The 27,478-nt window shown below is 39.7% G+C and overlaps 2 protein-coding genes across 3 annotated transcripts; one reads left to right on the top strand and one right to left on the bottom strand.

Annotated features, from left to right (window-relative positions):
- Positions 1 to 496: 496 nt before the first annotated feature.
- On the bottom strand, positions 497 to 21,540 carry LOC311258628 (DNA-binding protein RFX7-like). The gene is made up of 9 exons (XM_084355083.1): positions 21,347 to 21,540; positions 16,628 to 16,661; positions 11,921 to 12,006; positions 11,506 to 11,628; positions 9,131 to 9,247; positions 8,173 to 8,257; positions 7,841 to 8,054; positions 7,260 to 7,540; positions 497 to 6,463 (listed from the first exon to the last, which is right to left on the bottom strand). Exons 1-9 carry the CDS (start codon positions 21,466 to 21,468, stop codon positions 3,260 to 3,262), a joined length of 4,266 nt encoding a protein of 1,421 aa, XP_084211209.1. The 5' UTR covers positions 21,469 to 21,540; the 3' UTR covers positions 497 to 3,259.
- A 166-nt stretch (positions 21,541 to 21,706) lies between these two features.
- Positions 21,707 to 27,441, top strand: tex9 (testis expressed 9). Of its 2 annotated transcripts, none has more exons than XM_084355098.1 (12): positions 21,707 to 21,835; positions 23,386 to 23,519; positions 23,595 to 23,658; positions 23,752 to 23,828; positions 24,022 to 24,067; positions 24,177 to 24,259; positions 24,477 to 24,631; positions 25,007 to 25,098; positions 26,002 to 26,175; positions 26,297 to 26,431; positions 27,128 to 27,262; positions 27,342 to 27,441. In XM_084355098.1, exons 1-12 carry the CDS (start codon positions 21,812 to 21,814, stop codon positions 27,417 to 27,419), a joined length of 1,197 nt encoding a protein of 398 aa, XP_084211224.1. In that variant the 5' UTR covers positions 21,707 to 21,811; the 3' UTR covers positions 27,420 to 27,441. The 2 variants fall into 2 exon arrangements, with proteins under 2 accessions (XP_084211224.1, XP_084211223.1); XM_084355097.1 differs by lacking the exon at positions 21,707 to 21,835 and adding an exon at positions 22,372 to 22,512.
- Positions 27,442 to 27,478: the final 37 nt, after the last annotated feature.

Genomic DNA, 27,478 nt, shown 5'->3' with positions numbered 1-27,478 from the left:
TTCAAAGCAAGAAAAGGACATGAAGAAAAATGTCTGCTTTGAAAACGTCTATTGAGGCACCTAGCACACTGATCCAATACTAAAACATGGAAACACTACAGTCTGTTGATTCTCATGGATTGCAACAGAGACTACAAATCAGCCCAGTTTTTTATTTTCTGAAAATATCAGTGTCTAATTCCATGGACGATCAACGCAGTGAAGACATTGCTCGGCTTCATCTGTTTATAATTCCCCACCAAATCCAGCTGGTGCCTTTTTTTGTACTTTTTTGCCCCTGCCCCTCAAACAACCTGAGTACACCACTGTTGGTACCCAGTACTGTATTTTTTTATTTTCTGCAAAGTTTTTAGTGATTCTCAAAAAAATAAATAAAGGGTACCAGCTGCATGACAGCGTAGGGTGCAGTGAATAGTTAACAAATGCCAACAAGTTAGCTACTTACCAAAACTCCAGAGTCTCTTATGATGATATCAAAGAAACACTGACTCCCGGATACCGATGTACTTAAAAATGTTTATTAGTTTTAAAAAGTCTTTAAAAATGAGTATCAACAAGCACTTCCTCTTTAAAAGCACTTGCTAAAATGCAAAAAAAAAAAAGAAAGAAAAAGAAAATCGTCTGTACACCGAGCACAGCAACACAACAGTGGAGGGCAGTTCTACAGCTCTGAACCACTTTGAACAAGAGGAAGGGTAAAGGCTTAATGTAACACAAACGTCAGTGCTAACCAAATAAATGCAAATGTTTTCACAGACACAATAAAGAGAAACATCTAAACTGAGAGAACAGATTCAAAAACTGAATATAAATAAGAAAGGTTTGCCTAAATTAAATTATACTCCAAATGAGATTATCTACTACAGTGATATAATCTGCTTTGACAGAAGTTTTAATATATCATGACATTAGTATTACACCATATAAATATGGATACTCTGATTCCCACATTTTAAAACGTGTGCAAATATCTTCTGGGATAATTTTCTGCCAAAATCCAGTTCTTATTCATTATTAACCGAATATCATGTTGCAGAAAAGAACTGCATATGATACGTGATAATATGCTATGACACTTAAAAAGTAGGCTAAAAAACCTCATAACAGTGCAAGTCAGATTAGTGTGAGTTCACAAGGTTATATGGTTTGCAAGGTTACACCTTCTGTACAAACAACACACTCTGAATAAATAGTAAAACAAAATCACACTGAACAACAGGCCACACCTCTAATCTGTACAACAAATAATGTCAGTGTGACCAATAATACAAACACACTCAGGGATCTAATGCTAACACAGAATGAACACATTACAGTGTTTTTTGCCCCCATAAAAAGATTATTTTCCTTTTGCATTTACAAAAGCATCAACAATAGTAAACAAAGAAATCCTTGATGTCCTGATTTTATAAAGACAGGACTTCCAGTGCTGCAAACGTCACAAATATTTTACTTAATTCTCATTTTATCATTCATATTATTTGTTATGGCTATGTCCATCACACAGTAGATTGATCTCAGTGCATGTTATTTCAGGTTATATTAAAAGTCTTTGGTATGGACATAAGGCTCAGAAACCAAAACCCTTTACACGCAGATCATACTCGGTGGAAAACAAGACTTTCACATTTGATCAGTTGATTAGCTGTTATATCTCAGGGTGTGCAGTGAAAAATACTCCTCCGTCATCCAAAGCTGAACAGTGCATTTATGTAAAGAAACACAAGTATTACAGATTGTCAGTGCAGTATCATGAGTGCTACAGTAGGAACCAAAACTATTACGTCCATTTTGTCATTTTTAAATGAAAACCTTCATCTTAACTCAAAGGAGTAATTTGCACACAATACAATATGCATTATTATTATTTTTTTACCATCTCAAAATTCTTCTTTTATACAAGATTCATTCTTTAAAAGTGCAAAAACCTCCCATTCTAGGGGGTTACTGTAGTTCTTCGGTAAATGGTTTCTTTAATACATTTTATCCCCTTTTTCCAACCAGTGGTTATTTCCTATTTGCCTGTTTGATGGGCACCTTTCATTTTGTACGTACTACGATGCCTGGTGTGACATGACTACCATATCAATGCCATATAAATACTCAATACATAATTAAAGCTTATTTATGGACCCTAACCCATTACAGGACAGAGGTCATTCTTCTTGGCTCGAGGTGTCTACAATGTTATTATTTTGTTCCTTATAGTGTATTGCTGATATTTCTTAAAATATCTATGGATCTATGTATGGACACATTTTTGCAAAAGGTGGCTTGTCAAACAAAACAATGTGCAATATAAGCCAAATCATATGAGAGGTTGACTTGGCTCTTTAAATTTTAAATTTAATTTATTGGCTCTCCACTACATTTATTTGATCAATTTAGTTACTAGTTACTTTGCAGATTCAAGTGCCTATAAGTTTTTAATTGTGACGTGTTACCAATCAGATAGTGTTGTAGGCAGGACATTGTGTGAGAGGATGCTGCACCAGAGCTAAAGTAGCACATTTTGAATTAGTACAATTAAAAGTATTAACAGATACTCTTCCTGCACTCAATCAACGTGAACATCAGTGATGAGAGATCATAGGAATATTAAATGGCTGAATTTGATTCTATGTTTTTGTCACTAAATGATATTTCTGTAAACTGTCTTGTTGATAATATTTTTTTCAGACACCAGACGGACAGTTAAAGCTCTGACAAAGATAACCTGCGATGCTTCCAGTTTTTACATTGCACACAAATGTTTCATTTATGACATATAATTAGTTCAGCAGTAAATATATTTTGCGCCTTATCCTTCAGTTAGATAAGGCTTGCAGTTACCAATATCTAGACACAATGATATAAAGAAATCTTGTTGTTGCAAAATGCTTATTAATATTCATCTTGTTTCATTCATTTCCACATATCTATAAATGAAGACATCCATGGCTCTGTTATCATTTTTGACTGAAATATGAAACAAAGCATTTAAAAAAAGCAGGATTAGGATTGGGTCTTTTTTGCTCAGTAACCTTTGTTTACTTGTTGGAAATGCTCTTGATCACACAACGTGAGGTGATGTTCTCTGATTAAAGGGAAATGACCAGCATTTTAATCAGAGTGTTGCAGCATCATAGCAGTTCAGCCTGGCACTTAAACTGGACAAACCTCAAAGTGTCCAGTGTTGCATTATAAAATGTAAATGCCTGAAAATAAATAAAACAAACCACAGATTTAACATGTTCAACATGTTAAATAAAAAATATTCTCAACCCATCAACCCAACAGTCGGATGATCTTTGTTTTCCAGCCAGTCGAGGCCACTTGAATGTGCCGCCTCACTGGTAATCTGCTGAAACAGCACATCATTCGCCAGCTCCTCCTCTGCAGCAGTGTTTTGATATTGCCCTTGCTGCTGGTTGGGGTCAAACAGAAGGTTTGTGTCCAGTGCGTTAAGGTCATTGATGCTGCTGGAGAGCTCTGATGTCATTCTGATTTCACAGGGGAAATCTGCCCCACCTGTAGTCAGCTCCGACACCTGTTCCATGAGCTGGTTGCCAGCAGTAAGGCTGTTGTCTGTCAGGAGGTCTTTCACAGTGCGGCTGAAGTCCAACTGCTGGTGCTGCTGCAGCTCTTCTTGATGCTGCTGTGAACTCAAAGACAACAGCATAGACTGGGCCTGATGTCCACGCTGCTCTCCAGAGGCTCGGCTGTCACCTGCTGAGAGAATCATTTGTTCGTTAATAGCATTTTCCATGAGGTAATTTGGCCTCTGCAACTTGCTGGTGGAGTCGGAGGTCATCAGGCTGAGCTGGTTGTCGCTGTAGGAGAGGTTGGGGTCAGACTCGAGGACCTGGGTGAGGTTCATACGTGCAGTGTAGCTGGAGGGTAAATTATTGATGCCCAGACCCCGCACAGTGTCATCCTGGTCCCCATCCAGCTTGTTCAGAAGGACATTGGTGATGTTTTTGCCGTTGCATTGTTGGCTTGGCGTGGGCAGGACTTCAGTTTGCATCATGACGTTAAGAGGCACAGAATGGCTCCTCTGAGCCATGCTGCTCACCCCGAGATTTGTCTGGCTGTTTGCAAAGATGTTTAACACCTCGGGCGTCACAGGCAAGTTGAAAGGGGACACTACTGATCGAGGGATATAGGGAAGGTTTCCTGTGTTCAGATTCCTCTGATGCACGGCGGGGCTTACGCTGCGACATCGAGAAGTTAGAGCAGGCGAGTTGGTGGTTTTGTTATCCAGAGGGGCAGGCACAGCAAAACCCTCCTGCTTGGCCATGCTAGCCATCTGCTGCTGCACAGGCGAGATTGGAGTCAAGCGGCCAAAATGGCTGTCGTGGTGGCGTGCATGAGGGACAGCAAAGGCGTGAGGCTTTTGAAAATGATCACCTATGAGGCCTTGATAGCTGGGGAGAATTCCCATTCCACTGTTTGACTTGTTCAAGCTCCCACTGCTGCTGCTGTTGTAGCTGTTGTTCATCCACTCCAGCCGAGTCTTGTCGGGATGGGTGGCCATCGGTCTCTGCATGGGCTTGACAGGGCTGCTGGAGACGGTGCTGCCGTCATGGAAACCAGTGATGCTGGAGTTGATGGGTGTAAATGCGAACGGGTTTCTGCACTCCACTGGACTGGGAGGCACATTGCTGCTGCAGTTGGAGAGTGGAGTACCAACTGGGGTGTGACGACTGCTTCCCAGCGCACTGTCCACAGGGGTTGTAGAGGCAATGCGGGAGCAGGGGCTCTCTCTGGTGAGACCTTGGGATCCTCCCATCATTTCTGATGTGGGTGTAGGAGTGGGTGTCGGTGTTGGAGTGTGGATCGGGTTGCTGTGGCTGTTTGCAGCATTATAGAAAGCAGTCATGGTCTGATTAGTGGACGTTACATTATCTGGCATCAGCGCCTGTTGGCCTTGCAGCGTGACACAGCCTCCGAACTCCTGCATGTTGTTGAGTTTCATCTGCTCCTCCATCTGCACCAGCTCTTCCACAATGCTGTCCTGAGTCACATCATCATCAAAGGGAAAGTAGTCTGTATCCGTCTGCATAGGGAGCTGGCTCGAGGATGAAGCTTGATCAAAAAACTCCAAGGATTCAGTTGCGAGGTTGGACTGAGTGTAGGTCTGCTGTTGAGCTCCTTCCAGGCTCCCCGTGGTTGAACTCCTCACATCACTCACACCTGAATGTTGTTGGAGGCCAGGGTTATTATGCACATTAGCCATTGTGTGCCCCTGGTGTTGCTGTATTAATGCGTGACTGACCGAGGTGCCAGTTTCCACAACAGTGGAGGTATTTTTCCTCTGCATTGAGCCCTGTGTTTTGGCAACAGAGTAGAAGCCACTGGCTCTGAAAGAGGAAGTGCAGAGTGCATGGACTTGAGTGGACGAGTTCATTTTCATCTCTACCTCCCTAGACACTGGTGCACTTTCAGGTCTAGTAGGAGCTCCTGGTCTTTGGATGTTGCCAACCACATTTCTAATCCCATATCCAAGCCCAGCAGCTCCCTCTACTGACTGCTGGGGCATAAATACCCTTTTGACTGGCGAAAAGTCAGGACTGAGGCTTGAGCGTTTCCTGAGGCTCTTAGTGGACAGGAAACCTTCCTTTGCTGATGTTACACTGCTGCCCTCCCCACATGAAGGTGTTCTGACGGTGTTCAGTAAAGAAACAGCACTTGTATTCTGATTGCAGGGAGTTAAGTGCAAAGTGCTTGTATTATCAACGCTATTATTGCTGCTTTCAGTGGCTGCCACAGTGTTAGTGCCTGAGCAGGACCTTCCACTGCAATTAGTGCTGGGTGTTTCCTCCAGACTCAGGAAGCCTCTCGTCTGGGGTATGGGCACACTGGCAGCCCTCTGTACGGCCCCTCCAGCCCTGTTTGTCATTGCTCGTTGAGTCAAAATCAGACTACTAGGATTTTGCATTTGGCTGTTTTTATGTATAGCTTCAACTTCCATTTCAACATCGATGTTAGGGGTGTTAGCAGCCTGCATCGGCCTGGCCACCGGGGCCAGAATGGGGACTGCAGAAGTGCTCCTCATGCTTTGATTGCAGCTGACGTCTTCTGCAACTGCGGAGCTGCTGATGCCTGCAGAAGCCGGCCGCAGAGAGGAAGTGGTGGTATTGCTGCCGGTGGGTGCAAGCGATATGGCTGTCATCTTGACCAAGCTGACTGGGCTGACATGACATGTAGTCATCACAGTCTTAATGGGGTTGTTGCCGATGATCATGGTGGAGGGCGAGCGCAAAGTGATGGCAGTCGCAGCCGAAGGTTTGGGCAGAATTTGCGCATATCGCTGCCGAGCAGTGCGTTCCCCCATGGGACTGGTTAGAATATTTTGTGGGGTTTTGGGGCTCTGTTTCACTGCCTGAACCGGCTGGGTCAACATTTGGAAGTTAAGAGGCAGCATTTTGTTTTCTACTGTTCCCATTGGACTGGGCGACATCAGCTGCCTGCTTCTCTGTACCTGCAGAGAGAAAAGAAACAAGTGAGCTCTAGACAACACTCAGAAGGTTTCTGACAACATATTTCTACCTGTCAATTCTCAAACTGTAATGTTAAAGTTTGTATCCGAAATGTAATGTTCTGATTTTTTATAATTCGACTCTCATTACTTGTGAGGAAAGTACTGCTTACTGTTGCACAGTTTTGTTGCCGTACATAAATTTGTGAAAATGAGGCAGGACCTGTATTTTCAGGACAGGGTTAGCTATTCAGGAATATCATTCTTTGTCATCTGACAGGTACTACAATTATGTTAGGATGCAATGCAACATAAAAATAAAACTGAAATTTGAACTGCATCAAGATGTACATAAATATAAATGCATGTTATGAATAGACCCCGAAAGTGACATGATATTGTTGATATAATAGTGTTCTGCATCTGCGTAGTGCTGCAGCAAAATAAAGTCTATATTAAGTGCAAAATGGAAAAACAGTACAGTTTTCATTTTCTTTTGGGATGTTTGGAGTGTTTCTTTAAGCAGATTAAGTTAATAGTATGACTTACGATTTACAGAGTGACTGAAAATTGTCTATATATCTTGGTTTGCATTTGTTGAATGCCAATGGATGACATATGAACTCCACAATGGCTACAGCTAAATAAATGTGTGTGTTTTCTAAAAATGGCAGCATTAAACTCATATCTGAAGAAAGATACTCACTTACACTCACATGTATTGTCATTTTTATGAAACACAAGGGTTTAAAAAACTATAATATACTATTTTAACACACTTAGAGTCCTGCTTTCTCACCGTGATGGGGCTTGGGACCGCTGCGACCACAATGCCGATGGTTGTCTGAGGAGACAGAGGAGTGGGGCTGGCACAAGGCACACCATCATCAGCCCTCCTAATTTGTCCCTCTCCAGGTAAAGGTGAGTGCAGCTTCTGCTCTTGTTGTTTCCTCTGGATCTTCCTCTGGAGCTGCTGCTTCGCATCGACAGAAGGTGAGGACAGGGTGGTCACATGAGGCTGGAAGGAGTGAGCCTCGGCGGTGGGGACGAATGCTGAGACTGACTGTGGAGTGTTCACCTCTGAAGAAAGGAAACAGGGATTTAGATGCATAGCACTGTTATTGGTCAAAAGTAATGACCTCATCATCATAATGTGTAAATATGTTAAGCTTGAGTTACATGTACAAAAAGGTTTTGATCATTAGACAACACCTTAACCTATATTTATTTGTTTATTTTTTTTGTCCACATTAGCTACATACGGCTGTCCTTATGAAAACAAACTGGAATTAAAGTGCAGTAACAGGCAGCTGCCACTAGATGCCAATATCGACCAGTTTTTAGACGGGAGGCATGAAGCTGATGTAAACTGTCTCTTACCTGTTGCTGTGCCGGTTGTAATAGTGAGCGCTGCCAAAGACTTGTTGCTGATGTAATGGCTGTCAATTAGGAAGCGAGCCAAGTCTTCCACGTCATCAAACTGTCGTTTCAAAACCTTCTGGGCCCACTCGCACACCAGATCACAGGCTGCAAACCGCACGTCCTCCTGTATGCTGCTCAGCTGGCCCGCTGACTCTAAGACATCACACTGGAGCTGCACACAAGAGATAAGCAGTTAAATATGTGATACACTGCAAAACAGGACAGTGACACTAATGGAGTCAGAATACAAATTTAAGATTATTCTGAGATATTAATAAAGCGTTGCTTACTCCGTCGCCTGTTTTATGCAGATCCAGAGTGGGTAAAGATGGCATGTGAACAAAGGGCCTCTTCCTTAGTCCACTATAGCAATATGTAAGCTGGTGTTAAGATCAAAAACTCCAAACTGATTGCAGAAAACAAACATATGCTTGTATTAAACCATATATACACCACTTTGGGGAGACAATTACCCTATCAACTAGTCAATAATAAATGTCAATAATTCATACATGTAATGACATCTAAAACTATTAGCTTAGCAGATGTATAACATTTAGTTGTAGTCACTGATGAATGACAGAAAAAGCACCTGGTACTTTCTGCAAAAATCAAAATGTGTCAGTACTTTTTATTGCACATTGTATCTTAGTTCAAGCCCCTCGAATAAGGCTTTAATTAGAGAGCAGTTGTCTAAATACATCAATTTTTAAGTTGCAGTCTATGTTGAAATGCTTATGTCTGATTTGAGCGTGGTAGCAGGTTTAATGGTCCAGATTCTGCTTTTAAATTTGCAGTCATTTGTAGACATAAGGTCTCAAATGACTGATGATCCAGTTCTTTTTTGGGATCTTTTTGATTACATGACTTATTGTATTAATTAAAATAAATCCTTTAGTCCTCGGACAGTTTGCTAATATGAGTTCAAAGCAAAACTCCTTCAACAAGTTAACATTTTAAGTAACATAATAATTCATAAAATGAATTACTTTTTTAATTAACATGAATGACAGACAGTCATTAATATGAACCAAGTTTTGCAAAAAAAAAAAAGTTCCCTTTTTCATGAAGGTCAAGATCACAGTGACTCCCCCGAGGGGCCTCTGTATTATGCCTCTGCTTCAGAGGCAGAGGGGGACTTTATTTCATTTCACATCTATATTTAGAGAGCTTATGAACTGCAACAGCAGATGGTCTGAGACCAGAGACAGAGGCCAGACTGTTACAACCCATTCCAGTCAAGGATATTTAGATTTCCCTCTCATGCCAAGTCGACGCGCCTTCATGTTCGGGAAGACATTTTTCATCATCTTTCCAAAGTCTGCAGCACTCAGCGGGTGGTAGTTCAGATTGTCACAGAAGCTCCTGAAAGACATCACAAAATAAATGTTAGTAAGAATGGAGAATTTGAATGTGAGGTGATATCATGAGTGCAGGTCTGCAGGTTTTCCTCAACACTGTTGCCAAGTGCTTGCTCATGGGGGGAACTGTTGGGTCTCTTTGAATTAATTAAATTAAAGAGTGCGGTCTAGACCTGCTCCAAAAGTGTCATGAGAAAACTTTTGTTGGGAATTTGCCCTTTATAAATAAAATTGATTTGATATGATAAAAGTCTTTAAAGTTTAATTTTTATCTACTCTAAAATTCAATGTGACTTTTTCATAACAATGTGCTGATATCGGTCAGATCAATTAAAGCTGCACTAATAAACATTTTCATATTAACAATTGATTGAATGACTTGTATTATGCCAATCATCGATCATAGTGATATGAACCATATTATCACCTTATTATGACTCTGCAGAGTTTTAGCATCTTTCGGCCTATTTGTTTTGGATTTACGGCCCATCATTTTAATGTTTTATTTCACTCTCTCAGCTCTCAGAAGTGTCTGTTTAAACCGCAGCAGGCAGCTGCTCTCCAACACTTCCTGTCCAGCATCACCACCCGAGAAAAGTTAGTGACTAGGACTTGGAGCGACTCGCAGAGAAGATCAATTAGAAGCTAAAAATACATTTTTCTCAGGAGTTGGTGGAGACCAAACACAGAGTTTAAAGAGAGTGAATATTGGACTAAAATGTATCACATGGTCAGAAACATGACAGGTAACGTTGCTCTCTTTGCTGACGAATTCACTATATCAACTTTATAAGGTGATGTCAATGTTGCGTTTACAGCCTCCTGTGCTGCCCTCAAGTTGTCGAATCAGTTAGTGCAGATTTAATGGTTTAATATATAAAGTTAAAGGCTCATTTATGAAATACAACCACCAGAGAATGCCGCTCAGAGTGAAATCAGGCTCACACGGACCTCCGCTTTCCATCACCATCGTCCAGTCTCTTCCCATCTGTTCTGTGGTAACTGTTTGTCTCTGTGCCGAAGTTACATCATACAGATGTTTAAAACTTCTCACCAACTCAAATGACCTCTTCTCAAAAAGTTCTGCTATTTTTAAAACATCTTTTCATGTCTTGTTTGAATTATTGGCTACACTGCTACACTAGCCTGCATGACTATTGCAGTTACTGCTCCGTTCTTCTGTATCCTTTCAAAAAACGTCCAGATACGAGCATAAATGAGCCTTAAGTATGAAGAATCGGATTGTATTGAGGTTGATTCTGCTTCATCCAAAGTCCCATCTAAAATAGATATCTATCCAGAGTATGAACCATACAGACATGTGGATGTATGTAACATAAATTAAGTCATTGCAGAGCAGGACTTGAGTTAACTGACAACATTTGTTTTGGTGAAACATCTACATTGAGCCTTCTGACATAGATTCTTTCCGTTTGCTTATCAGGTACAGTTGAGTTTCAGCTCTGAACTCTGGTTCAGTGCAGGTTCAGAGCACACAAATGGCTTAATAGTGTGTGTGTGCGTGTGTGTGCAGGTGTTAATCTTCAAATGTTTCCTTTGTGCTATTTTAAACTAAAAGGTGTGTTTTTTTTCAAATAAATGATCAAACACAGAGTAAAAGCATGTGGCAGGAAAATATGTGAATATCAGCTACCTTAAATGTAAAATAAAACAACTCCTTAAGAAAGACTTCACTAAAGATTGTGACACATACAACTGATTTATTGTACAAAACGAAATGTTTTCGTAGTTTTAAAGCGATGCACATTGTGTCTCTTTAAAGCCTTTTCACCTGTCGGTCCTAAAGGCGCCAATATTTCTGGAGGGCACTGTATTTCTGATCTGGTAGAGTTAAAAAGACAGTTACATAATACTGTCAGAGCATTTCAATGGCTGTCTCAGACTTTCCATTCTAATATTACCGACACATGCTGCTCTCTGTGATTCCCATGCCTGCAGAGTCTATTTATACTGACGCTTTAGCCGCCGGCAATTCAGAGGAGAAAGAATCTCAAACATTAGAAGCTGTTATCTATTCAAAGGGTGAAAACCAGCGATAAATATTCAAATAAATAGTCAAGCCTACAGTTAAATAATGAAAAAAAGTTTGATTTATTCTCTGTTATATATGATCTTCATGTGTTTAATAATAGACTACCAATAAAGCCTCAGCTTGAAATTGGTTATTTTAGTGACGGAAACATTATTCTCATTTCAGAAAATGTAACATGTAGCATTCGAGAACTTTCTGATTATACCTACTTGTATTCATCATAGACCTCCTGTTTGGGGAGAGAGGTCTCTGGGTATTCCTCTAAGTGATTGCGGATCCAGCTGAACGCATGCATCTGCTGTGTGCGGCTCGATGACAGGGCGCTCTGGTCACTGAGAAAAGATGATTTATCATCACTGATTAATCAACAAATGACACAGCAAAAGAAACAACACCTTAACTGAGTCAAGTCAGGGTAACCTCAGTCTTGAGATGTGACCAAAGCTAATTTAAGATCTGTGTGTATATATAATTTCACATGATAAACATTTTTTTAACACAATAGTGAACCGAAATGTAAGCCACTATCAATGACTGATCATTTAAGGGATTTTCTGTTTCATAAATATTTCATTAACTGGTCATTGTCCTGTAAAGACTGTCAGAGAGCAGGTGTAGTCTTACCTTTTATCAGTGTTAGTGCTCGGACCAGAAGGCAACTTAAGGTAGAGGTAGAGTTTTTCAATGTCTGAGAACTTCTCCACATCTTGCTGTAGAAATAAAAAGAGGTGTTTTAATATTTGTCCTTACTGTTTATCAGCACAAACTAGGATTTAAAAGTATAGCTCATCCTGTTGCACAGGGGAGCAAACACAGCAAAAGAGGGAGTGATTCTTGGAGAGTTTACAAAAGTAAACAGGACTGATTGTTAAGTTATTCATGTTTTTAGCTGCACTGCACAACTATGTTAATCTGCGGGTTGGTTTCTCCGCCACTGTCTCACAATATCTCAATTATTGTTTGCACCATTCATGGTTTCCAACTTTCTTTGGTGATACTTTGACTTTTCCTCTTGAGCCACAAGCAGGCTTATGTTTGTGTGTTTGTGCTGGATGGACTACAATGAACTCTGGTACAGTGTAGTGGGAAAATACTGCACATTTGGAGTTCACAAGAAATTACCGCGTCACTCACAAGATAATCTGACTCACAGCATGTAGACTGTTGGTGTAAAGCCTGCCATTGGGCGCCTACTTCAGGCGGCAGTCTCCTCCCTTCCGCTATCTGCATGTTAGCACTTTTCCCGGCTCTACATTAAACAGCAACAACAAAAACCTCCGAGCAAGCAATCTACACACTGATATCGGCAAGTCACCCTGACCTGATTGCCTTGTCTTTTCTTTTGTGGGTATTCAGCCATTTTAATGCCACGGCTCAACGCTCCACATGCAAAAAAAGTTCCCCCAGCACTATTTTGTTGGGACACCGTCGCTGCATTCTGGATTTAGTTTTGCCCAAGACGACTCAGATTAGCTAAATAAATTACAAACAAGCCGGAGAGTTTCTCCGCCTATTCCAGAGAATCCAGACCGTGCCATCTTACTTTTAACCGTAAAAGAGTGAACTTTGATCCTGACCAATTCTCAGTACACATGTGACTGTAGTAGCAAACATACAGAGGCTTCTCCAAGACAATAACTCAAATAAATGTTGCCTTTACAAACATACAACCAGCAGCCAGAGGACATGAACCAACATACCAGTACTTTGGTACATTAAACAACACATACTCTGGATCATGTCTACACATGATGATTTTTGCATTGTCACCTCTCCCTCTCATTCATTCATACCCAACACATACGATACACGACAAACTAAACCTCCTCAGCACGGCCCTCTGAGCTACTAACGGTCTTCAGCTCTTCTCACTACGTTCTTCAAAGGTGAAAAAGAAACATGAGAGCGTGAAGAGGGAGCAGTTTAAATGCTGCCGGTTTAGATGGCAGCAACACCAAGCAGTACTTTAACCCAACAGGAGTGAATTCAGTAACATATACAGTGCCGATTAAAAGAGGATTCACCCACATTGTAAGTATTTTTTTGCAACATTGAGTCAAAGCAGATTTAAGGAGGCATTTTTTGTAAAAGACTTTGAAGAGACCTTTGTAAAAGGTCTCTTCAAAAGTCTCTTACAAAGGTCTTTGAAGGGACATTTGTAAAAGGTCTCTTCAAAGTGATTTAAAAGTGCCATTTTGTCTTTTGATTATATTTATGTGCTGGAAATTTATAAAGAAATAACTGAACAAAAAAATGTTCTATACTATAGGAAGTGAGATTCCCATGTTTTTTTCTTGGTTCTATATAAATGAAAGTATCAACGCGTATTATAAACCTGTATTCAGAAACTGCCTTTAAACAAGCTGCCAGGACTTCTGTGAAGTTGTGATGTCACAACTATACAGTCATTGCTCTCTGTCACGCCCCCAGCTATACAGAAACACTGTACGAGCCTCCTCAGGCCTGTGAGAGCTGACCAATCAGAGCAGATTGGGCTTTTCGGGAGGGGGGCCTTAAAGAGACAGGAGCTAAAATGGAGCGTTCAGACAGAGGGTGAAGAGAGGTGCTGTAAGCATGTAAACATTTTGTAGTAGACACCCAAAATAAAAGTATGAAATTGGAAATGGGACCTTTACACTAATTGCAAAAAGGAAATATAAATTGAGCCTTTCACATGAATGAACATGAATCATCACCGGTTGAGCCAACTGGTTTTAGTAGTCGTAGTCATGAAGATGGAGCAACTCTCTAAGCAACTCCACAAAAAGGAGTACTACTTCATGTGTGAGGAGAGTTGAGGGTTAAAGAGGAAGCAGCACGAAAGCTGATGAACTGACACAAATAAGGTCACTTGAGTCAGTGTCAGTCGGTTCAGAAGAGTTCAAGTTGAAAATTAAACAAACCTGGAGGCTTTGAATAAACATTTAATGGAATAAAAAAAGACAGTATCTCTGGTTCTGCTGCATCGACTTATTAAGAAATATAAAGAGTATGGCACAGCTGAAATCCGCCTGGAGCTGGCTGTCTTCAAAGCTGAGCGTGCAAGAAGGAGACCAGTGAGGGAAGCCACCAAGAGACCTCTGAAGGGGTTAAAAGCTTTAGAGGCAGCGAATACAACTGTTGGACATCTCTGCTATAGTTTGCCAGGAGGCACGTTGGAGACTCTGAAATCAGCTGGAAGAATCTTCTGTAGTCTGACAAGACCAAAATTGAGCTTTCTGCCCGTCAGAGCCACACAACGCACATAAAAAACGTTTTACTCTAAATTTAAGCCCATAGCAGTGCAGAGCTATGAAACATAACACTGCATTTGTATACACATTAACATGTGCAGACATACAGTGTATGTGACAGACACTAAGGGACAGACAGGCTTCTGTAGAACAGAACAGCCTGTAAGATGAACTCGAATCAGCTCTTGTTAACCCTCCTCTCAGGACAGCTTGCTGCATGGTGACTGTACAGGCACGTCTACACTATGCCAACACATGTCTACACTCAAATACACTCACATATATGTGTATATATGTTCTCCCTTCTAATTGGCTCCTAAAAATAAACTTTATTCTGTGGCTCTCCTCTGATTAACTTCTTTGTTGTTGGGCGACCACAGTTCACCCAACGCTGAGGATAACAGACACTGAGCAGCATCAGCCATGAAGAATACATGTACATACACATAATTCTTACTAATAAGCGCTTACATTTTTTAACTGGGAAAAGACATTGTGCATTTTCTATTATCCGTGGGCTGCATTTCAAAAGCCATCCTGATAAAACCTTCCTGTGTATCATTCAGAGGACACCGTTGGCCTTTTCAGTGTGACTCACTTCCTGCTCTGTTGACTTGGACTGTCAATGTCTGTAAGTTACTGTGTCATCAGCTCTGCACAGTGAACTCCTTCCCCCCTTCAACTCACTTTACCTTGAAACAAAGATGTTACCAGCGTTCAAACACATACACACTTTGTGTTTTAATAGTTAATGTGCATCTTTGTGTACTATGAAGTAGACCATCTCTGACACAAGATGAAGTGTTTTGTCACCTAGGGCATTGGTTTTGAATTTGTTCCACTGCTGTAGCCCTGCAGAACTACAGCCAGTCCATTACACCACCAGTTGACAAAGTATGAGCCAATTTTTTAGCTAATCACATGTAATTTCAGTGCATATGTTGGCTGATAAGTAGCCAGTAAAAAATAACTGTTGTACAGAAATGCCAAACACACATCTGAGGTCAGCATTGCATTGTTTGTCCAAAAGAGTATTTAATAATACAATTTAAAGGAATAGTTAAACATTTTGGGATATCCTTTTTGTGTGTTCATGTAGTGTTGGAATATTTGGAAAAACTTTTTTTTGGACATGGAAAATTCATGTGAATGCCCCCTCAATTTGGAACAACTACTACTTCTAGACTCGGAAAATCGGAGAAAATTATGGCACACCAGTTGCTGAGTTGACGTCATATGATGCTGAAACATGGCGGACGAAAGTAAACATTGGGTTGGTGGTAAGAAATGTTTATCAAAGTCATGTATTGCAGATCAAGTTTTGGCTCACATGTCATCCGTTATATGGAATTTTAGGTTGTAACTGTTAGCTTAAACGATCTGAGCGATATGCAAAACAACTTCTTCTTGACATCTTTATCGCTCTCACATTCCAACTTGACGCACGTAAACACACTAAGGTTGGAAAAACGACTTCCCGAGGTGGGAAGTGGGCCCATCCGAGGAGCACGTGAATGCAGCATTTTGCTTTCTTGCAGAGAATGATGGCCAATATACAAAACATCCAGCTGCATCCCGGCTACCACAGACAATAGCATATTTGACCTGTTCATGAGGCTGCTCAAAGGTTAATCCTTTGTTGCCAACATTCATAGCGGCTCACTGCGGCACATCAGTATCTCTGTGCCTGAATACACCGCTCCATCCCACAGATTTTACATTATGCGGATATCCGCCTTAAAAAAAATTATGTCCACAGGCTCAGGGATAGTTTTACAAATCTTAAACTTTCATAGCTAGAAATCAAAATACAGTCAAAATTGAGCCAGTCCAATCAGCCAGTAGTTCAGTACAGTTGTCTGGTCTCAGATGCGCCCTCTATAGGTTGATCTAAAATGCTGCTGCAAACAGATTTACTTTTTTCTTATTTTAATTATGCACGGAAGGAAATCAAACCATCAGGAAACAATAGTGTTTCAGCTTTACATGCTAGAGCTAAAGAATAAATTATAAACAATACTTTCACAGATAATAGTTAGATAAAAATGTTTCATTAAAAGCACAATTCATAGGTGAAAAAGACATTAAAAATACTCACCAGAATGTTTTCCACCTTTGATTGAACAGATTTGCTGCAAAATAGAGAGATAGAATAAATTAGTATGAAGCTGCTGTAACATGATGAGTGCTTGTGTCTAAAGTGTATTTATTTATAAAGCAGAGGTATGTTTGGTATGAGACGACCCTCCCTTCAGCATCTCTCAGGTCATGTATCCCACCACCAGGAACACATGTTGTCATATGTAAAGAGAGAGACAGAGACAGACACTGTGGTAACATTGTGTCTGACAGAAAGACAGTGAATTATATACAGTCACTCCAGAAATCTACTTCACTTTAATGTTGTAGGAAGAATATGATACAAATGGGAAATTTCACCCTTTGCTCATGGGGTCTTTAGCCATTATGTAGACATATTTTAAGAAAGGAAAAAAACTAGTGTTACCAATTGTTTTATTGTGATTCTCTGACACACATTATATAGTCATCCTCAAACTGTAGATTCTGTAAACATGCTGAGTTCGGTCAAAATATGCAAAGCAAATTAATTTATGCTTAAAGCTCTATACCAGGGGTTCTGATTCAAGTTTTGCTGACTGAATGGCAATTTAGAGAGCGAGGAAAACCCACGAACTTGTCGTAGAATTTGTGATCAGTCTCATGATGGCGTTTAACATTAAATTTCTGTTTGAGGCAGACCACTTTATCTGTCACCTGAGGTCAGCTGAAGTAAGAGCTGATCCATTTTCCCTGAAACTTCCCTTTTCTCATGTCTCACTTCCACAGTAAACTGACGAGACGACCACCAAAACAAAGTGCTAACATTGTTGACAGACATAAACCTTGTGACACAAGGTGCCACTAGGTGCCACGCAACAGAAATCTTACTACAACCTGCCCATTGTCTGTATAATACAAGGTACAATACTTGGTATACTTCAGTGTCTGAAACCTTTGTTCTTTCTCGTGGCCAGCAGGGGGTGACTTGACTGGTTGCAAAAGAAAGTCTGATTCTATGTAAGCTTATGAGAAAATTACCCTACTTCTCACTTGATTTATTACCTCAGTACGCAGTTTCCTAATAAGTTTATGATCTCAATAGCTAGATATAAGTCTTCTTTAATACAACTTGCTTTTTTAAAAAAAGGCAGGGCATGTTTTTTTAGGGGCACGGCTTCCTTGTGATTGACAAGTCGAAAATGGCAGATTCATGTCATTTTGTACACCGTATCCAATATCCTGCCTCCATTATGAACGTGTCTTTGCCTACTCTAAGTGTTTGATAACCACATTTTAAGGAATCAACCGCTTGTTAAGGGGCACAATTCGACGAAAGAGCAGAGTAGTATATTAAATGTGGACTGCTGAAAGTGAAAGTATTGAAATGGAATGATGAAAATATAATCTCTGAGAACCACTACCACAGCACCGCCCCTCTATACTGATAACAACAAACGAAACATCAGAGTCAAACCAGCTACACGAACAACATCTCCACGTCTAACTCCTAATCTGCAGACAGGCCAGGTTGTTGTTTACTGCGAGGCAGAAGGTAAGTCTCATTTAAAGACTCTGGACAGGTCAGAATCAGCGGACGCTTTAAGCCACGACGAGAACAGTTCACTTTAATTCACTGTTACTGGGTGGCCAAGGATATTGTCTGCACTGAAAGGCCGCCATTAAGCTGTTTGTGAGGCAGATTTGGCAGCTAGACTGAATGACACCTGAGACCTAGATTAGAAAAAGGACTAAAGAACTGATACAAGAGATCCTTCAAATCACATTACGTATGATATCCAGGTGTAAGTCAGCCTCCGATTGGGTGGCTTAAGTACAAACCAGCAGCCCAGTAACACTTAAGACTATTACTCCAAATGAAGACACAGTGGTGGTGTAGTTACAGACAATATTGCTGAACTTGCAAGATGGTCTCCTTCTGCCATGAGCCACTCAGCAGCAGAAGGTCAATATTTATGCTCTAATCCTCTTTAAGGTGAATGATTTAGAGACAAACATTCAATATCCCAGCACGTTATTGACCTCAGCAGAGTGACATGTTTCGGTTGAGGTTTTTTCCTGCAGACATTTCAACTCTGAACTGTTGTGCTTTCTTGTAGTTCAGCCTTTCGACATGTTATGTTCCTTCACACTCAGAAATAAAAGGGTATTTCCAGTCAGAACACGGCCTTAAATAACCACAACCACAGACAGCATACACTCGTATCATTTGTTAAGAAAATAGCAATTTTTTCTTGTCCAAGCAATTTTAACCCTCTTTACACACTCTATGTATTGATTATGTGATTGTTTTTTCACTCACACATTAAGTTTTGATTCTGTGAAATCCCACAGGCTTCAGTCCTGCTTCTTTCAAACTGTAATGTTATACACCACAGTCCCTCACAGTCTTGTGATTCTGTCTGGCTTATTTTTTGGAAATAGTTATTTGTAGCCTAAAACTGGGCAAAGACGTCAGAGTTGAGGGAGCACCTTTAATTAAACTAGTGTGAAAATCATTTGAATAATTTAAATAAAGGTCATACTCATGTCTGGTACGTGTAAGCAGTTTTCAAAAACACATCTTGGTGATTACATTACATTGGTGCTGCAAGAGTAGAGTTAAGCATTCAACATTTTATGAGTTTTCTGCATAATGAAACTGAGTGATGTCAAGTTAATTCACCCACTGCAGCAGGACATACAGTATATACTGTAGCTGTTGGTTTCAGCATGCCGTTAGTGTTTTGATGATGAAAATAGGGAGCGGAGACATAACTGAGTAAAAATACAGTCAGACAGACGGACAGACAGAATATAGATTGCTACTGCGAGAATGCCTTTCACCAATCAGTAAACAAGCGAGAGATGGTGAGGTAGGTTTGAGTTTTACTTAAAGGTCCTATTTGTAAGATCATCAAATGCTGACGCTTTGGGACGGCGGCCAAACAGAACTACAATCCCAAAGCGTCAGCACTTGACGAGTTGGGGATGAGACTCAAAAAATCTACTTTTCTTACAAATATAACTACAAGTTCTGCATTCAAATGATTTTGTTGCTCAGAACTATGCAAGAAGAATGACCCAGTAAGATTGAGATTACCTTACACAACAATAACACAGTGTACTTACTGATACATTAATGTGTAGGTAGCATTTTCAACTGCTTATGTATTAGCATATTTTATAAGATGATCAGAATATGACTATTGCTGTCAAATATATGCTGTGTAGTTAATCGAAACAACATTTTCTGGGGAGATGTGCAGTAAAATGGAGTAAAGAAGGAACAAACTGAGACAAGCTGCCACTCCAGCATGCTGAGGCTGACCCTAAAACAATGTGCGAACAAGTGTACTCTGAGTCCTGATCAACAGATTTTGATCATAAGACAATCTTTTTAGTTTAGTTTTGTCAGCATTAACAACCAGCCCAAACAGACAGCTACTCTGACATATATTAATAATACAGTTCAGTTTTAAGAAGGCTGACACGTCTGACCATGTGCATCACCACTACAGTCCTCTCCTAAAGCTGAACAACAGATAGTCAGACTGAACTGTACATTTACACACAAAAATTCTCTGTGTGCATGTAAACAAAACGTTTACATTCAGTCAGTCAGTCCTTCATCATTAAATCAAGTGTTGATGCTCAGAAACTACATATTAATAACTACTGACTGGTGAAATGTGACCTAATACATTTACTCCAGCATTGTACTTTAGTACAACTTTGAGGTAGTTGTTGGTGAGGACTTCAACTTAATGCTACTATTACTCTACTGCATTTCAGAGGGAATAAAACTACTTTTTCCCACTTACATTTATCTGACGTATATATCTTTATATCCTTATTATACTAATTACTAGTATTACTCTACTTCTTACTACAGATTCATATTTTAGATATAAACATACTGTATAATCAGCTTATAAAATATGAGCCACTGTTACAGATAAAAGTCACTTGTCAGTATAAAAAGTTCTTGAGCAGCTCAAACATTAAAATGCTGCTCGCAAATCATGAATAAACATCCAATTTAACTAAATACTGTGTGATAATATAACATACAATGCATAATGAGGAATTTTACTTTTAATAACTCATGCATACTTTGCTAATATACATCTGAACTTTCACTTTAGTGACATTTTGTATGCAGTGATGTGTTAACATAATGGTGGTGCTTCTTTTGCTGATGTAACACAGTGGTGGAAGGAGACTCAGTACATTTACTCAAGTACTGTGCTTCAGTTACTTCAGTAATGAGAGTATTTGACTCTTCTGCCACTTTAAACTTCTCTCCCAATTTACTTCAAGGGGAAATATTGTGGTTTTTACTCCACAACATTTATTTGACAGCTAAATTTACTTTAGCAGATTACTATTTTACATATAAAACATATAATCATCTCGTAAAATATGATGCAATGACTAAACTTCCCAGCAGCATATAGGTGAAACTGGTTCCAACTCCAGCAACTATAACAGTATGGTACCTAGACATTAATACATCAGTAATAACATAATAATAGTAACAGTATAACAGTATATACTGATAATATCACAAGGGCTCAACCAGGACTGTTTACTTTTTTATATAAGTACATTTTACTGATAATACGTGTCTACTTTTACCTATAATTAAGTATTTTTACACTATGGTATTGCTACTTTTAGTGAGTGAAAAGGCTCAGTCATTTCCCCCAACAGCATCAACCCATGCTCAGCAGTGTGTGGACAGACAGCTCCTCACCAGATGGAGTTCTTGATCCTGAGCTGCAGAGCACTGGCCTCAGCTCCCTGCAGCCCGGGGAGCAGGCCGGGCAGGGTCCTCGCCCCGCGGTCCGGCTGCTGCTGGGGGTCCTCCTCGGCCATCACGCTGGGCCTCGGGACGGCTCTGGACAGGACTGGACTGGACAGGAGGCGTGGTCGGGTGTGCTCTGCCCGGCAGAGTTAAGCAACATGGACCGGTGGACGTCGCGATGCTAACGGGACAGCAGCGCGCCCTGTTGTTGTTGTTGTTGCCACCCTGTCCTCCTCCGACATCGCTCGCTTCAAGTCCGCACACTTGGTGAATTGAAGAGGCTGTGCAGCACAACTACGTGTCGCTGTCAAACTCTAGGTGATGCATGGATATAAATAAGAGCAGGTGTACACAGTAAACGGACAGCTGGAAGACAACTAGCTAGTCCCTCCGGTGTGCTGTGCCCCTCACGTTATGGGATTTCTCTGCATGTGCAGGGTGAGTAGTAGCTGTTGGGCACACGCATGCGCACCAAGACCTCCAGTATTAAAAACAACATGTAGGCAGAAGACGTTACTACGGAACACGTTACTATCAGGTTACTATCAGTATGGACATCATTTTATATAAGAAATATAAATGTTATCCAAGCACATTATGTTCTGTTATTTATGTTTTATTATAATTCAAAATATAATAATAATAATAATAATAATAATAATAATAATAATAATAATAATAATAATGATAATAATAAGCCTCTTAGGGATGGGCATTGCAGATTAGCTCATAAACTATAAATACTGTGATGTATGGAATTAGTTTATGCTAAATATTTGTTAAACATTATATAATTAGCAGCAGCAGCAGTAGTAGGAGTAGTAGTAGCAGTAGCAGTAGCAGTATTAGCAGTAGCAGTAGCAGTAGTAGTATCAGCAGTAGCAGCAGTAGCAGAAGTAGTAGTAGCAGCAGCAGTAGCAGAAGTACTAATAGTAGTAGTAGTAGTAGTTGCACTAAAGCACAATATTTAGTCAAATGTCCATGAAGGGCCACCGTACAGTGTGCGCAGTGAACAAGTAGTTGCTAAGCAACCATAGGCACATCGTCTGTGTGTGACAATGGCTGAAAGAAGTTCTGTTAAAAAGGTCCGTCCGCCTCAGCCCGTCGTCTCGCAGGTTAGTAGCATTTTTTTTTGTTATTTGTATCTCTCAAAGGTTGTATCAGTACTGTTTGTGTGCTACCAGTAAAAGATTCAATCCAATTACTTGTTTCCAACAGGTGAAGTCGCTCACCTTCGTCAACAAGCTAACGTTAATTACGCTGCTTCCTCTAACATCGTGCTCTGTTGGGTCTGTCTCTTCCAAAATATGTGCACACCTAGCTTGAGATAGAGGCAAAATATGTGGTGTTATGAATATTTTAGCTATATCATAAGTTATTAAAACGTTTAAGTGTGTGGGTGGTTGAAAAATAGACTGAACATCAAGCTTATCCCATTAACTTGTGTTCTTTCTTTTTTATCTGTTACAAAATGCTTTTACTCAGTTTTCACATCTAAGGAAAACAAACTGCTGTACTTATTTTACCTTTCAATTCAAGATGCTGTGCCTATAATTTAGAGAAAGTGTGAAACCGTATATCACATCATCTATTGTTGAGTCAAGCCAAGTCAATTTTATTCACATAGCCCACATTCTTACAGGTGTTCTTGTGTAGTTTGTCACTAGACATCAACAATCAATAGATGCCTGGGTGTCAATATAGTACCACTTTCTATTGAGGTACTGTCTACAAAAAGCAAAATCAGATTATGACATAACAACTGACATTTATTTTCTAACACGGATACACAACATAAGATTTTTAAAGAATTGTGACATACTGAGTGGGACGTTTTCTGGTAAATCGTCAAGGCTCCCAGGTGGATAAACTGACTGTACAACAGTTTCAGTTGTGCTTAGGAGATTTCTTATTATATCTAATCTCAAAAAAGAAAATTTGACCTTTGTGAATGACTGTCACAAAGTCTACTGCTTTGTCTTATTCAGCCCAAGAAACGCCCGTCCTCTAGCAGCAAGGCTGAGAAGTCGAAGAGGGCTGAAGAACGAGCGCAAGTCAAATCTGCTTCTGCTCCAGCAAAAAAGGACACAGATGACCTTTTTGCTAAGGAAGAACAATACAAGTAAGACTTTCTTTGTCTTTGTTAATCTAAAAATGTGGAATGTAATGTCATCGATCTCGGTTTTATTTCCTTCAGACTCTTGAATGCAGAGCTGGAAGCCAAAACAGCAGATCTAGTGAGGCAGGCAGAGCAACTTATGGTGAGCTGTCAACATGGTCACATCAATTAGCTGGACAAATCTTGGGTTGAGTCAAGACTTGTGAAGTGATTCTTGGTGTTTATTGGATTTTAGAGAGAACAGAGTGAAGTTCTGTCAAAACCTTTATCCACCGTCCAGCTCCTGGACATCGAGGATGAAGAGAGTTCAAGGTAAGACATATCTGAGTTTCATGCATGCCACAGAAATAATTACTTTCCAGTGGTTAATTTTCTTGTGTCTACTCCACACAGACCGTTCAGATATTTGTAAATTAAAAGCGTGTAAGAGAAAGAACCTTATCAACAAAAATCACCCATTTCTTTCTTTCTTTCTTTATGTATGTATGTATCTCTTCACCTACAGGATAATAAAGTCTCATCAGGCCACTGTACAGGATCCCAGTGTGAAGGTAGATATTTTGCTCAACAGGCTCTAGTTCACAATCCTCAGGTATAGTTTGGTAATGCTGCATGTCGTCAGAACAACACGCTGTTTCTAATAACCATCTCTTTTCTTAGGCGCTGACCAAAAAAAGGGTGACATCAACATCACAAAAGATGGGTACTGGAAAACAAGGAAAAGAGCCATACTGTAAAACACAGTGAGTTTGATTGTAAATTTCCTTCTCTGTCTTTTTGTATCTGTTCTTAACTGGACTTAGAGTCTGTAATAAAAATGTATCTATCTATCTATATGATTTTTTACAGCCATGTGCATGTCTATCAGCGACAAAATAACACTGTGTAGGTCACACATTTGTTCAGTATATTCTGCATTATCATTCTTCACAAAGTTTTCACATTATTGCTTGATTTCAGAACTCCAAAGGTGTCTCATGTAGATGATTTAGAAGCTGTAGCAGACTCAGCTGACCTTTTCCTGGCAAAGACGATACTCAGCATGGAGGAGAAGATGAACGACACATTCACTTATGACGATGTTGTGGATGATGCTGGAGACAATGTAGGATCAGGTAACGTTTGAAAAAGTAAACCCATATTTTATTCGTCAATAATGAGAAATAATTTCTGCAAATATATATTAAAGACATGTAATGCTATTTGTCTGTTTGCAAAAAAAACCCCGACTGTTTCAGTTAGTTCATTGAGACTATGTGTTGGCTCTTTTGTTACATTAATCCTTGTTTCTCATAAAGAAGACCTGTGTGTTGGGGTTAATGTGGGGTTTTCTATCAGGAAACCTTGCCACTTAAGAATAAATAAAATCGTGATTGGAACATAACATTAAACAATTCAATATGTCACCCAGAACCCGTGATTATATTGGTAGGTTTCTTTTTCTTTTGTGGGCTTAAGTCTGATTGTGTTTTCTGCTCTGTTTTGTTAAGGTGTTTCAGATGCTCAGATACGAGTTCTGAAGGCAAAACTACGGATTATGCAGGAGGAACTGGATCAACTCACAAGTGAATATTATAAGAAGGTACTGTATGGTTTGGTTCAACTAGAACTGTTATTGCTCCTGTGTATCAGCAGAGGGAGACAGAGCTTCAGCTTAGCAGCCGTGAACCATTCAGTGATGGAAAGAGAGGGTAGAAACAAGATTGACACACACCACACCACAATACAAACCACCGATGGTCGCATTGTAGTTTAATCTGTTTATTCAATTCAATTGATTTTAAATGCAGTCTAGACATACAGCAGAACAAACACACAACCAACAAATGCTCAAGAAACAAACAACAAAAGAGAAAAAAAATGTGAAGAACAAGAGAAGTTACACATAATGTAATAAATTACCAGACATTGCCATATGACAGCTACCCTGTTAGTACGTTAACCTCTCACTCTGTCTTGTTCAGTCATGTTGCCAGAGAGAGTCCATCTCTGTTTGACATAATAAATCAAATTTACTCTAGATGTTAGTACATTTCCTAATTCGTTCAGCCCCATATCAATCATTGCGATCTTCTCAGATTTCCAGAGTTGCAGTGGCAGTTTCCTGGCTAGCAGTGTAGATAGAGAGATTGGCTGAGCTTCATATCCGTCACTTTCCCCAACTCAACCACTCCAAATTCAAATTCCAAACTCCCTCTATTGTGGTTAGAGGAGCAGGGGGGAACTCAGTATTAAAAGCAATAAGACCAAACAAAACAAAACAAATAACTAAGCCTGAAAAGTTTGCAACCTATGGTATAGTAAAAATTGGTGAGACAGAGTTCCTTGATCTTTTGAACATTTCATGTAGAGAATTTAAATACCTTTGCCGAGCATTTATTGAACTGCTCTGAATATTTTCAGCACAGGTTGTTCTCACTTTGTCTGCATAACAGTTGACTTTAAAATCAAAAAGTAATACATTACACTGTTTCTGTTTCTGCAGGATGATGAAAACGCCAAGCTCAGTGCAAAAATTAAAGAGCTTGAGGAGGATCGAGCCAGGCTGCAGAAAACAACGAGCATCCAGCAGACACAGATTGAGAAGCACAGAGCGTTAGCAGAGGAGTCTGGCAAAAAATGTGACGGTCTTCAACTGCAAGTGTCGGCTTTACACAAGGTCTGAGAGCATTTTCAAGTCTGAGATATAAACACTGGCTATTTCTTTATAACAAACCTTAAAATGTGGCACCATCTCCCTTTACTCATGTGTGATAACCTCGTGGCTGTGCTCTTTGTAGGAAATAGAAAACCTGAATAGATCTCACAAACAAGCAGCAGCCGTCCATGGCACCGTGGAGGTCCGTCTGAACAGAGCCTTGGAGGAGGTGGAGAGGTTAAAGACTCAACTGAGCAAGATGAAACAAATGAACAAGGTGAGCAAATTACAGTGCTGTCAGGCCCGTCACAACTCATAAACACATACTATTGACTGTAATTATTCTTTTTTTTTAAATTACAAGTTACAGATTCAAGTATAGAAATACAGGGGTCATATTCATCTTTTTGTGCGTTTTATTAAAATACTTACTGTTATGGTTACTCATCTTAACCATAACATTAATATAAAACAAAAAATAACTAAACTGTTAGCAACAGAAAAGTGTTTGTTTTTTGTTGTGGTTTCATTCTTTGCTTAAAAGTGTACAAAACATTTACATTTACAAAACAAAACAAAACATTTTCTTATTTTGCATTTTTTTTTTCTATTTTTACACAATAGTGTATTTTAAAAGCACATTTTAAAGGCAGATTTTCATTACAGGAATATTCTGTGCAATCAAAATGAAATCCAGTGTACATTGAAAATAATTTAAAATGATATTGAGCATATATGCATAAAGTAATACAAACATAAATCTAACATGTAATGATTAAAACTTTGACAAAAATAACATTTTTATAATAATCAAATCTTTATTTGAATATAAATGATCCATTCCAATTTTACAGGGCATAGCACTAAAAGTGCAGTAACAGACACAGAGCTATACAGCTATAAAGTTGTTGCGTTAGGTTCTGCATAATGTCGACTTATTTCAGCCTTTTAAACTCAAACTCTTTCAAATAAGGACAAGATAAGTGAGGAACACCAGAGTAAAGAAAATCTACTTGCTGAAAACAAAATGCTGAAAAAACAGAAAGCCGAGCTCATCGTGGGTTTCAAGAAACAGCTCAGGCTGATTGACATTCTCAAAAGACAAAAGGTAAGTGTCTCTATTGGACTCTGTTAATACATTCAACCGTTTTAACCAAAATATTTCACTAACTTTTGTTTTTGTTCAGATGCATTTTGAAGCTGCCAAGCTGCTGTCATTCACAGAAGACGAGTTCATGAAAGCTCTGGACTGGGGGAAGTCATAAATAAAAGTTGATTGAACGTAAATGTAAATTGATTAATTATTATCACATTTAGCCACCAC

This window comes from Pagrus pagrus, assembly GCF_965226575.1.
Source record: "Pagrus pagrus genome assembly, chromosome: 1".
In the NCBI taxonomy this organism is placed as follows: domain Eukaryota; kingdom Metazoa; phylum Chordata; class Actinopteri; order Spariformes; family Sparidae; genus Pagrus; species Pagrus pagrus.
This window is presented reverse-complemented; position numbering and strand designations above follow the sequence as displayed.

Bases quoted from the DNA above. Each gene is read 5' to 3' on its own strand.
- tex9 (XM_084355097.1), top strand. From the start codon at position 22,456: ATGGCTGAAAGAAGTTCTGTTAAAAAGGTCCGTCCGCCTCAGCCCGTC. The intron at 23,520-23,594 runs GTAAGACTTTCT...TATTTCCTTCAG, and splicing joins GCTAAGGAAGAACAATACAA to ACTCTTGAATGCAGAGCTGG. The intron at 25,099-26,001 runs GTACTGTATGGT...CTGTTTCTGCAG, and splicing joins CAAGTGAATATTATAAGAAG to GATGATGAAAACGCCAAGCT.
- LOC311258628 (XM_084355083.1), bottom strand. From the start codon at position 21,468: ATGGCCGAGGAGGACCCCCAGCAGCAGCCGGACCGCGGGGCGAGGACC. The intron at 11,629-11,920 runs GTAAGACTACAC...ATCTTTTCTCAG, and splicing joins AGCACTAACACTGATAAAAG to TGACCAGAGCGCCCTGTCAT. The intron at 8,258-9,130 runs ATATCCTTGACT...ACACCAGCTTAC, and splicing joins GGCATGAGAGGGAAATCTAA to ATATTGCTATAGTGGACTAA.